The sequence below is a fragment of the Merops nubicus genome, unplaced genomic scaffold (genome assembly GCF_000691845.1).
Source record: "Merops nubicus isolate BGI_N331 unplaced genomic scaffold, ASM69184v1 scaffold11741, whole genome shotgun sequence".
NCBI classification, from domain to species: Eukaryota; Metazoa; Chordata; class Aves; order Coraciiformes; family Meropidae; genus Merops; species Merops nubicus.
Genome location: NW_008586309.1, coordinates 32,102 through 46,506, shown reverse-complemented (window position 1 = coordinate 46,506; position 14,405 = coordinate 32,102). Strand labels below are relative to the sequence as shown.

The 14,405-nt window shown below is 48.7% G+C and overlaps 1 protein-coding gene across 3 annotated transcripts in view; it reads left to right on the top strand.

Annotated features, from left to right (window-relative positions):
- LOC103780909 (AP-2 complex subunit beta) overlaps nt 1–14,405 on the top strand; it is a 73,869-nt gene that overhangs the window by 31,190 nt on the left and 28,274 nt on the right. For all 3 annotated transcript variants that reach the window (XM_008948611.1, XM_008948609.1, XM_008948608.1), the window contains exons 12-14: nt 1–37; nt 2,922–3,181; nt 7,467–7,659. In XM_008948611.1, coding sequence (XP_008946859.1) covers nt 1–37; nt 2,922–3,181; nt 7,467–7,659 — 490 coding nt within the window. The remainder of the gene's footprint in view (nt 38–2,921; nt 3,182–7,466; nt 7,660–14,405) is intronic.

The following is a 14,405-nucleotide window of genomic DNA, read 5'->3' as shown; positions in this document are numbered from 1 at the left end:
GGAGCTGTTTCACCAGGTCCTCAGCCTTGCCACACAGGTAAGCCAAGATATCCAGTGAACCAGATGCTCTGGGGGCCTGAGCCTATCTCCCATCTGCCAGGCCAGTCAGCTCTGCAGTAGGTGGTATTCAGGTGTGTTCCCTTCCCTCCCAAGGAGACTCTGAGAGCTGCCCTGTGCCTGGTACCCTGGCATCTGCTCCTTCCTTAGCTCTTGCTTCATCCTAATTCTTTCTTTTTTGCCCCACCAAATGGAAAGTTAGGGACAGAGAAGAGTTACAAAGACACCAAAATGCTTTCTCCTTGAAAGTGGCTTGCAGTTAACACATCTGGAGCTATGGCAAAGACTTTTTGGTAAACAGCAAAACTTAAGCAGTGGAGAAGAAAAGCAAGGTTTAGGTTTTTTCCTTTGTGCTTCAGTGCTGTCAGCCAGTGTGGCAGCCTTGCTGGAGGCTGTAATGGTGGGTTAAGATCTTGGATTCATTATGCATGAGGTGCTGAGTTATGAGCTCAGATCCCTCCAGGTGGGGCTGGGCTTGAGCTGGCAGACAGGAGTGCTGTAGTTCTTGAGAACAGGAATGGAGATGTCCTGGTGGCAGGATGGGATGGGATCTCAGCTGATCCTCCTGCACTCCCTGGCTGCAGTGACTGGGGGAAATGTGTGATGGCATAGTCCAGAAAGAGCAGCTGCTCTCCAGACCTGCTGTGTCAAGTGATGCAAAGCTCCCAGCTGTTCTGGGTGGTCATTTCTGAGAAGAAAACCTGGAGTCAATCGTAGCTGTCACTTTTGGTCCTCTTCACTGCAAGAAGTCATGGCTATGGACTTGCTAATACTTCAAACTTTTCTTCATCCCTTTGGGGTTGTTGCATTGGTCAGTGGCAGGAAAACTGGAGCCTGCTTTTCTTGGCAGACTCTTGGTGGTTCTTTGGAAGGGAGTGGGCCAAAAGCCTGCTGTAGTGTTTGTCTAAGCCAACAGAAGAAAGGTACCAAGTGTTAAAACCCACTGTGCTGAGTCACAAAACACTTAATGGCACCCTAGGAATATAATAGGTGTCTTTTTTTCTGTTTGTCACAAGTGTTGATTCAGTCTGGCTTCTTGTATTTTAGATGAATAATAAGTCAATGCAGGATAACTGGCTGTAAAACACTAAAAAGCCTTATGCTTGAAGGTCTGGTTTCTAGGCAGAGATGCTGTTTCTCACTTGAGTGGGAGAGTAATTACACGTGTGCTTCTTTCTCCAGCTCAGGTATTGTTGCACTTTGAGCATCTTAGGGTACATCTGCACAGCAAACTGCAGGTGTGATTGTCACAGGAGCCAGCTTAATCCAGCCAGTGCTGGTAAAAATAGCAGTGAGGTGGGTGGTGATGGGAGGGACATGGATGTGTAGCAGCAATCGAGGTCCCTGGCAAGCCCATAACCTGATGGATGCCCCAGAGCCTCTGCATCTCCATTGCTGTGGTCTGTCTGGCATGGGGGGGTAGCTAAGCTAGAGTGAGTTCAGTGGTATGCACCATGAGGAGCAGGGAGTTGGGAGAAATGTGGAAAGGGAAGATCTGAGCTTCTTGTTCCAGTAGGTTTAGTAAAGTTTTAGGTCTCTTTATTTGGCTGTGGAAAGAAACAGTCAGTTTTGAATCTGACCTGCAAGGAGCATGTGGTCTTTTATGTCTGCCCTTGCAGAAGCTCTGCCCAATCTTGAACTGCCTGCTGCAGGCAGGCTGCAGAGAGTCTTGTAGGAATTTTTAAGGGCAAAGAGTGTAAAGAGTCCATGACTCCACCATCAAACTGAAAAATAGCACTGCAGAAAAATCTCACCAGTTGACCCAGACATTGTATCTAGGTCCTTACAAGCAAAATGAGCTTAACGTGCCCACTCTTACAAATAGAGATTTTGCTTTGTGCCTGAGAATGTCTTGAGACAGACAGCAGAGAGGCAGGTTACAGCAGGTCAGCAGCAGCATGAATGAGATCACAGAAGAGGAGAAGAAGTGCCAAAGAGGAAGGCTAATGAGATGTATATGTTGCCAGAATTTTACAGGGAAAAATCCCTCTAGAAGTGTTTAGCCTGTTATTCTGCTGATGTGGGGATTAAAAATCCCAGCTCTTGTCTCCATGAACAGCTCAAACATGTTGCACTACAACATAAAGCCACACCACCTCCCTCTCCCCAGAACATTAGCAGCAAACTAGCACCACTCACCTTGCTCTGGGCAGAGCTGTTTGAAAAGGAGAGAAATAATTAGCACTTCATGCAGAGGCAGAAGCATCTCCACTAAAATGAGAGTATTATTGGCAGCTGGAGAACTGATGAAATATCCTAACTGCCTGTGATTAGCATCTTTCCAGGCTGTGTTAGATAACTAAAAAGCAGGATGAATAAGATCTCCATTGGTGTGGAGAATATGGCTTGGTAAGACCTATCCTGTAGCTCTGCAACATCTTTTTGTCCAGCAGTGCTGTTGGGTAAGTCATACATTTCCTCCAGGAATCTACTGGGGGAAGAAAACATTAAAAAGGCAAATATCTCCTGTTCCACCGTGCAGTGTTGCATGTCTGCTCCTACTGTGTGACAGTCACTTCAGCTCACACTCTTTTCTCTGGTCTGCATCCCCTTGGAGTTCTCCTAAGACTGTGTTAGGTCAAGTGGCAGGAGAGTCTGGAAAGCAGCTGATAGCTCTGTGGGATGTAAATCCTGTTGTTTTCTCCCTGAGCAGCTGAGCAGGAGGGAAGGTGTCAATACTCGAGTTCTCATTTTTAATTTTGGGATGTTCATCAAAACAAGCAGTTTGTAATGTCATTCTGAAATTGGTGACTGTTGCTACTGGTTGGTTGGGGTTTTTTTTTAATCCAACAGAATCACTGCTAGAAAAATTAAGTGCTTAGAGGTGTAATCAAACCTGTAACTGATCCATGGCTGTGTGTCAGGATTCTGACAACCCAGACCTGCGGGATCGTGGCTACATCTACTGGCGCCTCCTCTCCACGGACCCAGTGACTGCCAAAGAAGTGGTCCTCTCAGAGAAGCCCCTGATTTCGGAGGAGACCGACCTGATTGAGCCCACTCTGCTCGATGAGCTCATCTGCCACATTGGCTCTCTGGCCTCCGTGTACCACAAGCCACCCAACGCTTTCGTGGAGGGGAGCCACGGGATCCACCGCAAGCACTTGCCCATTCACCATGGCAGGTAGGCTGAGGCAGCCACAGAGGGAACAGGCAGCATTGGCTGCTTCTTTCTAGCAAACGGGCCAAAAGATGCACACATTTCTTTTTATGTCACAAGAGTGGGGGTTTTATTGATTGTGTAGGGGCTTGCAGGTCATTCAAGGGGCCATTTCACTGCAGAATTGAATCCCGGGTGTGTAGTTTCTGAGTTCCTGGGTCAGAAGACAGAGGAAGTATTGGGAGTTCTTGTGTGAGGAGAAGCTGTGATATTTTTTTGGGAAAACACTGGCTACAAGCCCTCTGAACAGGAGAGCTTGAATTAAAAAACAGAAGCTTTGGATAGGTGCAAGGGCATTCTTCCAGGAGGACGACTGTGGTAAAAACAAACCTCTTTCAGAAGGATACACTTCTTGATTTTGTAAGAGCTTTTACTTCAGCAGCAGCTCAGCTTTACAAGCCTCACTTGGGTAGAATGATACCCATTTCCTGGAACAGGCAAGCACAGAGATCCTTTGCTATTGGAATATGAAGTGGGGAAGGACTGGGAAAATTACCTTTCTCACTCAGTGCCTATAAAGCAAGTAGAATATAAAAGCCACCTAAGCCCCATCACTGAAACCTGTTTGGGCTTACAAGAAGGTGGCTAGACTGACAATGGTTCTATCTAACCTTTGGGGAGTTAGGGGGGAAATGCTTTGGCTTGTTGTCTGGAGCTTCATTGCTTCCCTGTGATCACAGTCCTGGATGTGGGTTGGATCTGCAAAAGCAGATGGTACAGTAGTCCTGGGCTGTGGCACTGGGGCTGCTGAGCCTGTTGCCAGGGTTCCTCAGTCAGGTAGGCAGTGCTGTTTGCTCTGATGATATTAATTACAAATGTAAGTGTGCTTTACAGCAGAAGGCAGAGTATCCAGGCTCACCTCTTAATAATATTCCCCAAGTGACATTTGGAGTGCTATTTTTAGCTGCTGCGTTGAGAAATCAGCATGCAGTGCAGCTCCTTTCCTATTTTCTGACAATTCTTTTCTGCTATTCTTAGCAACTAAAGCTATTTTTGTAATGACTAGCTTTGGGAAGCAGACTTGTTTCCTCCCTGCCTGTGGTATCAGGTCTGGCAGCATTGACCCAGGATCAGCAAAGACAAATCTGCTGGTTAGAGAAGAACAGCAGTGGTTGCTTTCCAACAGCTTCCACTCCTAGTCAGAGATTTGCCTAGAGAGCAAAATGAACTGGGATGGGGGTAGATTTGGTCTTCAGTGTTACCAGCCTTGCTGCACACTGTTTTGGGTCACCACAGAAGCTAATATTTTGGGGGGAGGGAGGTTAGTCAGCTCAAGGAATTCTGCTCTTGCAAGGAGAGAGTCTTTTTGCTAGCTCCTGGTCTATGCTGTGTGCATGGCTTGACTCTTGTAGGTCATGCTCAGTCTGCTGACCTCCAATCTGTTCTGAGTGTGGCAGTGTCATGCAGTTCCCAGTGGTGTTTGCTGCTAAATCAGCCTTGACATCCCCTTAAAACCTTCAGGCCTCAGTCAGAGGTGGCAGGCTGAGGAAGCCAGAGTTGGGGGCAGGTCTGAGGGGTGCTCAGCAGAGCACACTGCATCCTGCTGCAGGGCTCTAGCCCGTTTGGTAAATTAAAAAGATGAGTGGTGTTACTTAATGGCACACCAGGCTTCTCCAACGTGAGCTCACCTCGTAAAGGGGCCCTGTTATTGCAGTTTTCTGCTTTGCTGTTAGCAAAAGGGCAGTAAAACCTTCCAAGCTGATGCTGAGGCCTCCCTGGAGCATGTCCCAGCGTACCAAATGGCCACTTTCAGCCCTTAGAGTTACAGGGAGCAGCTCTGCATGAGCATGGTTGTGGGGAGCCTGGATTTGTGCATCCATTTGTGATTTTACTGGTTACTAAGATTTTACTGGTTACTAAGAAATTGTTTTGCCTCTTTCTGGTGCTGACGTGCACGAAAATATACAGGAAACTTGGTTTAAGACAAGTTAAGGGTGTCCAGGGAAAGATAACCTCATCACCTGGCTATCTGGGGTTATCTGTGTTCCTTCTGCCCTACAGTCGTGCCCATTCTGGTGACTGAGCTCTCTGCTAGAGATTTTTCTTCAGGTTGCACAGCAAGGTACGAGTTGGAGGTGTGGAGGTGCTCACAGTGAGCTTCAGAGAGTCAAGGTAGTGCTGCCTGGAGAAGCTGGGCAGAAGCAGCTGGGTGAGTGTCCTTTCCTGGGGGTAAACCTGGGAGGAGTTAGCTGTGGGTGGCAGAATACACTGTGTAGCATTTTGATTCATTTAATTTTCATTCAAAGCAGCACAGGACAGGTTTCTTTCAGCTCCTAGCTGAAAGGAAGACACATTGATCAGCTCACAGATGGTGAGACCTTCCTGCCCCTTCCATGAGCCCAAGTGTCACAGAGCTGCAGATGGATCCTAAAGGCTGGGGAGAAGTCACCTGATTGCTTGGCAGCATTTCCTCCCGTGGTGGGTCCCACCACCCCTCCTCAGCTCTACTGCAGCTGGGAAATCTGGGGAGAGATTTTTAGGGCTCTTGGGAGAGGAGGAGTCTGGTTAGACTTGGGCAGGACTCCCCTTCCCCACGCAGGTGGCTGCAGGAGACTTTTCATTCTGGTTCAGGCTGTGCCTCCCTCGTGACACCCAACATCTGGATACTGCTGGAGCCTGTACTCCTAGGAGGGCCATATCTTCACCTCAAACAGGCAAACCCAGCTGCTAGCCACTGCCCCAGGCTTCAGGGAGAAAGCTGACGTCAGGTCTTCTTGCCCTTTGTAACCCAGATAAATTCTTTATTGCTTTTTTTTCCTTTCAAAGAAAACACAAAGTTGTTTATGCAGATCTCTCTCAAGAGCCCCGTTCTGTATGGGAAGTGGGAGGTTTCCTGCTTGGTTTTGTGCTGTTGGGGTTTTTTTAATACCAACTGCCTTAGCTTTGTCCTTTCCTAATTTCTGGTTGGGCTTTGGGGCAGCTGCAGTGACACAAGGCCTGGAAGGATGGCCTTCTCCCCCTCAGCAGGGGGATGAGTAAGTGCTGAAGAGGTGTGGTGCTAAAGGGATCACATCCTGAGCGTGTGCTGTGCCTCTGCTCACACATGCTCTGGGGCTGGGGGTGGAGCACAGTAACCATTGCTCTTCAAAAATGCCTGAGTTAGCTTTCAACCCTTTCCGTCGCTGCCTGGTAACTGGTGCCTTCTGCAGCCCTTGTGCTACCTCTCTCCCTCTTGGCAGTGAAGTTGGGAGCAGCTCATGCTCTGTTGCTAAAGCTTTCCCCTCAGCAGCTGAACAAGGATAAGGAAGAGAATCGTGGCTACATCAGGAGCTGCAAGTCTTACAAAAGAGCCCCAGTGTTCAACACCTTGTCAGGATGCTCATTCCTGTGGCCCTTTTTGTGCAGGTACCTGTTGGCTGCCTCTGCAGTACTATCAGCTAGAAATAATTGTCAGTGACTGCTGGCAACAGGATACAAAATAGATTTTAACTTATCTCAAATATTAGTGTCTCTGGATTTAAGGAATAAATACATTGTAATGAGATCTCCAGGAGCTACAGTCAGTCTGAGGCATTTTTCCTCTCCTTGTTATAAAGTTCAGTGTCAAGTGAATATAAAAGGTAGCCAGACAGCATAGGATGTGAAATTTTGGAAGCTGTATAATGAGCATTTCTAAACTAGTGATTAGCATGCCTGCTAATTCAGAGGAAAGGGAATTATTGATAGAAGGAAGGCATACACTTTAGATTGAGGTATTTAATTAGAGAAAAATTGTGGAGCTTGGTGCTGGTCAGTCAAAGGTGGTTAAACCATATTTGCACTTGTCAGAGAGAGCTCAAGGGTTTTATCAGTGTTGGGTCTCTGAGGAAATATGGATTCTTTTTATTTTATATTTTATTTTTTTTCCTCAATGTTTCCATGTAGTTCTCCAGGCCCAGTGGGCTGAAAATAGTCTGTATGGGTTTCTTCTGAGCTGGGGAATAATTATTTTCAGTGCTGTAGTCCTCATGGCTCACTGTTTTGGAGAGAGGCCTGTGACTCTCAAGGTGGGCAGGTTTCACACCTTGAAGACTCCCTTTTCTGAGCTGGAAAGCATGCACAGTGCACAGGCCTGTGTGCTCCAGCCATGTGGTGAGGAACCCCAACCATGACACGCTGCCTGTGGTCGGATCAGATGCAGATCAGGGGCTTTTAAATGGATTCTGCTGTGAGCTGCCTCTTGTTGTGTTTCCCCGAGGTGGGAGCCTGAGGCTGGAGACCAAAGGTGACTAATGTTTCTCTCTGCTGCTTCTTGTCCCTCCCCCCACAGCACTGATGCAGGTGATAGCCCCGTGGGCACAACGGCCACTACAAACCTGGAGCAGCCACAGGTCATCCCCTCCCAGGGTGACCTCCTGGGTGACCTCCTCAACCTGGACCTGGGACCCCCAGTGAACGTTCCTCAAGTGTCCTCCATGCAGATGGGTGCTGTGGACCTCCTGGGAGGAGGGCTAGACAGCTTGGTAAGCAACATCCTCTTTAGCTTCAGTAATTGGAGCTGTGCTTATCTCTGCAAAGCCTTGATCGTTTGTGCTTGTAATGCTTGGATGGCTGAGCTCCCAGTGCTGAGTCCTCAAACTCCAAGAGGATTTAACCAGTGCTATTGTACTAACTTCAGCATGGTTTTCCTGCTGTAAAACCAACGTTGCTGCATGCTGTAGAATCCCTGTGGCCAGCGGGTGTGTTTGTTCCATGCCTTTTCTCTCTGTAGGAGAAAACCAGAGTTGTTTGAAACATGCAAAGTGTTCCACTGCTTTGTAGTTGATTGGAGCTCCCTCTCAAGAAGGTGTTTGTTCCACTGGGTTCCCAAACTTACTGGGTAGTTGATTGGAGCTCCCTCTCAAGAAAAAGGTGTTTGTTCTACTGGGTTCCCAAACTTACTGAATTTCAGCACAAAACTCCCAGGGCTGTGGGCTGCAGTTAGCTAACTGTGGGCCATACCATCCCATTTGTCTGTTCTCCAGAGTGTGTCATGGCTTAATATCAGTGACATTTTAATTGCACTTAGGTCAAGAGGGCAGCACTCTGTGTAATCCTGCCCATGCCACAGCTGCTCATGAGGAGGTATTCTAGTCCTAACAGGGTCAGGCTCCAGAGTATGAGCAATAACCCATTGCTTCTGCTCTGGGGTGTGAGTGGGGCACGAGCTGCAATGAGAGAACCACTTTGCAAGGAGGCTGGGACAGCAGAGAGCTCAGTGCTGTGGTCTTGTGCTGGTGACATTGAGAAGCAGTGATCAGCCTGGGACTTGTTGCCATGGGGTGGAGCACAGCACAGCTCCCTGACACCCCAGTGACTGTCCTACAGCAGTAAGAAGCAGTCGAGGTGTATTTGCACCATGTAACCCCAGTAGGATTGCCCCAGTGAACATGGCTGGGTGTTTGTCAGGCCTGCAGTGGGGTTGCCTTGCGTTGGTTTGAGGTTTGGCTTGAGGTGAGCTGGGCTGGATTATCTCTGTGCCTGGCTGAGGTGCACTTTCACTTCTGAGACAAGCTCTGAATAATAGGGGTAGGGGGCAGCTGGGTGAACCCCACTGCAACAAAGCCTTATTTGTCAAATCCATACATATCCTTTTTAAGATGCTGTAATCTTATTAAAGCAGACATTAAACACACTCCCAGCCCCAGCACTTCATGAGCTAATAAACTGGCAACAACCTAACCCTTGGGGGCATTTGCACTCGCAGAGGTCAGAGGTGCTGTAGCCTCTGTGCCACCTAAACAACAGTGTGCTTGTCCAGCAGGGAGACCACTCTGACCCTGGGCAGATGGGCAGTGAGAAAAATGCTTTAATCTGGAGCTGCTGGGAGAGCAAACGGTGAGCCCAGAGCAGGGTTTGCAGCCTTTGCATTGCAAGATGTGCCACTAAAAACTGGGATTTTTAATTGTGTTAATGCCTTGCAGAAAATGGTGCTGTCTGTGGCAGCTCAGAGGGGTTAGGAGTTAAATTCCTCTGTCTCTGCTGTCTTCCAGGCCACTTACAATAACCCTTTGGTTCTCATTAGAGTCAGACACAAATAAATGGACACAGCAGGAGAACTAAGTCTCAGTTTGGGGAAAAGAGTTATCTTGCAGTTGGCATTGCTGGGCTTGCTTTAGTGACCTGCTTTGGCAGGAGAGCTGTCAGTTCACATGGCACTGGGCCTTTCCTAACAGTTTTCTCAAGCCTTAAGTGAATCCATGGGGCTGTGGCATGTGATCTAGCAAAGTGATAATGTCTGGATGAGAGGAGCTGCGTGGGCAGCACTGTCTCAGCTGAGTTACTAGATGGGGTGAGCACTAGAAAAGAATAAATCTGAATGGTGGTAGGGTTTTTTTTTTTCCCTGGAATGCTTTCTATTAAAATGCTGTTGCATCAAATGTCCTTCTCCTGATCCCTCTCATGTGTGAATGAATCTTTTTCCTGGTGAATTTCTGTATTTCTATGTTTTTTTCCTTCCCTAATAAGCCTAACTAGGGTGTGAGTGAATGTGTTCTGTGTCTTTGTTTATTACTGTGGGCATGTGTTTAACAAGTATCAGGCTGAGTTAACCCTAAGCTGGGATAAGCTGAGTTTCTAGGCAGTGTCTCTTGGCTGGCCAAGGGGATCAGTGTTAGGATCTGAGGCTCACATTAAACCACACTTGAGCAGTGCCCAAAACACAGTCTCAGACTACAGGGAGACACATGCCTGGTTCCTGTACGTGGTGAGGGTTTGAGATGTGTCCCAGGGTGCCCCCTTGAAGGGCTGAGCTCTTCACCCTGCACCAGGCATCAAAACCAACTGGAAGCCAGGCAGGGTGGGTTGGAAACTGAGATAAAATTCTTCCTCCTCTGTCCTTATCAGTGTTGTGCCTGTCAGTGTGTCCATAGGGATTGTGGCTGTCAGTGTAGCAATCCCTTCCTCTTTCTCTTCCACACACCTCCTTTATGGTCGACTGCTGCCTGATTTGTTCTGCTTTGAAGCTTCCCTCTTCATTACTCCTGAAGTCTTTTTTCAATGCATTTCCTCCCTGGGAAGACTGAAGGTCCCAAGTGCAGGCATCAAGTGCTGTGAGCATTCCTTCTCTCCTCAAGCCAGTGTGCTTCACTTGGGGCCCTTGTGCTACCAGAAAGGAACTCTGGTTGTGAGTGCTGGGGCATCTGTCTTGCTGTGTGTGCTGCTTTGGACTTTCTTTTCCCATCTATCCTGTTCTAAGAGTCCAGAGTAAGGGTTCTGGAACCCAGTGTGGTCGGGCTCTGATCTAAGGAAGGATTGACTATGTGTATTTGTCTAGTGCAGTGATTTTAAGGCTCCCAGTGATGGAGTTTGTACCACCTCTGCTGCTGATGCTTGTTTTCTGCTCATCACTAGCAGATCCCTTTGGGATCTCGGGTGTCCTGAGGGGAGACAGGGGAAGATCAGACACTTCCCTGGGGTGTATTCCCACCATGGTGCCCCAGGGGTTCTCTCCCAGCCCAGTGGGGATGGAGGCTGCTCTCCTGCCAGAGCAGAGGAACTCCAAACCCCATCTTCCTTTTCCAAGCAGCTGTTTGATATGTAAAGAAGCCTAAATAAGCTTCTTGGTTATAGTAGGAGGAAACCATTTGGGACGTGCTTGAGTTGATGCATGAAATCATGGGCTGTTGCTGTGATGGGGAGATTACATCAGTGCTGTGAGTGTCTCAAAGGCAGCTGAAGGTCTGGAAGAGGCTGCTGGCAGGATCTCAGCTAGTTTGTCACATTCACTCAGTCTTGATCCCCTTGGATACTTTTCTGCAGCTCTTGTGTATTTGATAATGCCTCTTTTTTTTTTTGGAGAGGGTCTGTCTTCAGAAGGATGCTCTTGCAGTGAAGTCCCAACCCTCCTAATCCAGAAGCAGCAGCAGCAGCAGCATTAACTTCCATGGCAAATATCATTCTGTATTTCCACTTCTTAAACTGTGGGGTGTTGTTTTTTCCCAGGCATTTAAATAGAGACTGTGTGATGTAAAACTGAATAAACACCAAATTAATACTGTTCACTTGAATTTTCCTCAGCACTGCTAGATATTTATCCCCATGACCAGTGAGACTCCTGCTGCTTGATAGGCTAATTTCTTTAGTGAGTAGCTCTTATTTTATCTCCATAGTGAGTCCTGTAATTGGCTTGAAAGGTAACAGGCATATTGGGTGTGCACAGTCACTGAGCATGTGTTAACAATTTTTTAAAAAGGGTAAAAATGCCCTTTAGTCCAAGAACAAGATATGCTCTCATATCACCAGAGCAGACTTGCTGTATGCCTTACAGGGAGCTGTTGCTAGTGAACAGAGCCAGCACAGACTCTGCTCAGTTTGTGCCCCATTTCCCACCCTGGCCAGATCTTTTTTTTCCCCTCTGCTTTGCATTCTCTTCTGTCAAATGGTGACCAAGCCAATATCACAAAGCTGTCTGAGGTCTCCAGCTGCACGTTGTGCAGCAGTGGTACAGTCACTCATGTGGAAGCAGCAAGGCTTGCCTGGAGAGCAGATTGCTGGGTGCAGAGCTGTGCTTGCTGGGAGCTGGAGTTTGATGCTTTATCCCCTTACAGCCAGCTCATCCTGGCTAAACTCCCTGCAGCTCACAGAGCACCCACCAGCTCCTGGCTGGCTGTTGATGCAGCGTTTTGTAGGACATCTATCCACGCTGTACACGCCAGGCTCACACTGCCTTTAAACCTTTCTGTGTGTTCATTTCCTCCAAAAATCCATTGGGCATGAGAGCTGTGTGTTGCCTGGCTTGCTGTGAGCCCGTGCACTCAGCAGGAGCAGGGCTGGGAGCCAAGGAGCTGCCTTTAAACCCGGGGGGCAGAGCAGTAAATCTGTAGGAATGGACAGCCTTGGATTGTCTGTTATGTAAGGATTTTATTTAATACTCCAGCCACTCATCTACAAGAATATTATTGATTTAGGGCTGGCAGCTGGTCAGACTGATTTATGTCCTGAATTGTAAAGCTGTCTGATAAAATCTGGCTGTCCAGTAATATCTGGGCTGGTTTGGGCTGTTCCAAGTGGAGCTGTGTCCATCCATATAGTTAGGTTGGTTATGGGGGGGTCTGACCCCAAAGGTCTCCTTTTCATGGTCCAGGGCTGTGTCCCACCACTGTGCATGGGCTGAAGTGGGACAGAAGGCTGATCCTGAGCCAGCTCACCTTCTGAGGGGTGTTGTGGGCTCTGGGCACAGGCTGGGAAGAAACGCCTGTTCCAGCAGCCCTGGGTGCCTGATCCAAAAGGCTGGTGAGCAGGGGCTGCTGGTGTCACTCCCTCCCTGTTACTGCTTTCAGGTGGGGGAGTTCAAAGTCTGGCCTTAGTGAACAACACCCTGGCTTGCTGAGGTTCATTAGGGTCTCACCAATGTTTTATATATAGAAAACCTTCTACTAAGTTGCTTCATATACTCAGAGCAGGAAGCCATGTGTAGCTGTAGAAGCCCAAAAGTGACCCCTAATCTGCCCAGGGTGCCAGATACCTCTTCTGGCTCTGCAAGTGACCTGCTGTGTATAATCTTAGGAGAGTTACTTCATTTCCCTTTTCCTGGAACTGTAGTGTCAGCCTCAACATCCATTTATGCAGTGGATGTGATGCTTCCCCAGGGAGCTTCTCCAGCTTCTGACTAGGAACTGAGTGTCTCCTTTCATCTGGGCTGTTCTGGTTTGATGAGCTACAGAAGACATGTGTTAGGATTTCTGACAAAGGAAGGGGCATGTGTCCATCACTGGAGCAGTGCTGATAGGGAAGAGGAGATCTTTTGGGGGGTCACTCATTCATGTCTGATTTAAAGCTGATACAGGACTGCTAGAGCTTTGCAGAGCTGGTTTTTTTTACACTTTAGAGATTGAAGATGGTTAGTACTTAGTTCTGTTTGCTGACAGAAATCATTCAGCAAGGTGAAGCATTAGCAGTAAATGCTACTGAAACTGGTGGCCCTGCTGTTGGCAGCATGACCTGTCCTGCCCCACCTTTGACACTGCTGGCCTTGGTTGGGCAGTAGCCCTTGTGCAAGCCTGGGGTTATGGGAACAGGCAGCAAAGGAGGTACAGAAAATGCCTCTGGGAGCCAGAGCAGAGTCTGCAATGAAACCTCTGCAGCCCATCAGGAGGTCAGAAGGTGACAATGCATGATCTGTCCTCCAGGTGAGGTGTCCCTCACAGGATTAGCCCACATCAAGTGGCCTGCTAGAAACTGCTCTCAGCATTCAGTCAGCCCCAGCCCCTGACCCCTGTGAAGTGCATGCCTTGTGTTCCTTGCTGGGTCACAGAGGGTGCTCTCAGCTCGCTCCTGGAGCTGCCACACTTGACTCCTGCTGCAGGGAGTGAGGGAGAGAGGAGGCAGCAGCTGGCCCCTGGTAACCCAGGAGTTATGGCTCCCTGAAATGCATAACTGCTCTGAAATCCCAGCTGTGCCAAGCAAAGCTCTTCCTGAGCAGTGGTGGTTGCAGCTTCTGTCCCTGACTCCACTCTCTCTGTTATTTTTTGGAGCTCTGATGCCTCCCATCATGTAGCAGAGGTGGTTGTAACCCCCTGGATCACATGAACACTTCAGCAGAGTCACTTCATTACCAGCTGCTATTAAGATGCAAATAAACCTTCCTAATGCAGTACCTCCAGCACTGCTGCACTTCATAAGTCAGCACAACTGCTTACAGAGAGCTGAGGTGTCAGAGCAAGAGCCCTTCAGCTGCAGAGCCGCCGCAGTGCCATCCGAGCCAACCAGCACCAAGGAAAGACACCCAGGCAGTGTGGGGAGAGGTGCTGCTGGGTTTGGTGATACAGCATGGAGCCCAGCCTCTGCTTTAAACCCACGTGGCTGCTTGAGTGCTGTTCTGGCAGGGTGGGTTTAGAGGGAATAAAGTTAATTCCTCTTTGAAGAAGTTTGTGCATTTCGTGGCCAAGGCTCCCTATTCATCCCCTGCTCAACTCCTGAAGCTGGCACTTCTTCATCCTGCACAGAGGCTTTGTGCTCTTCAGTCAGAGACAAAGCTGCCAACCTGGGGCTCAGGATCAGGGCTTTGCAGTGCTCCAAGCTCCCCAGGGCCATGAAGTGGCAGAACTCATCCACCTCACCTTCCCAGCAAGTGTCCCAGCCCGAGCAGAGCTGGCAGCTGTGTTAACGTGGTGCTCTCCTCCAGGGCCAGCTCTCCTGTGAGGCAGGTTCAGTCTCCTTTGGACAGGGGTGGCTGCCCACCCATGAGGTGAATGGAAATGCTTAACTAGAGCTGCCAGCCCCGGGGAAC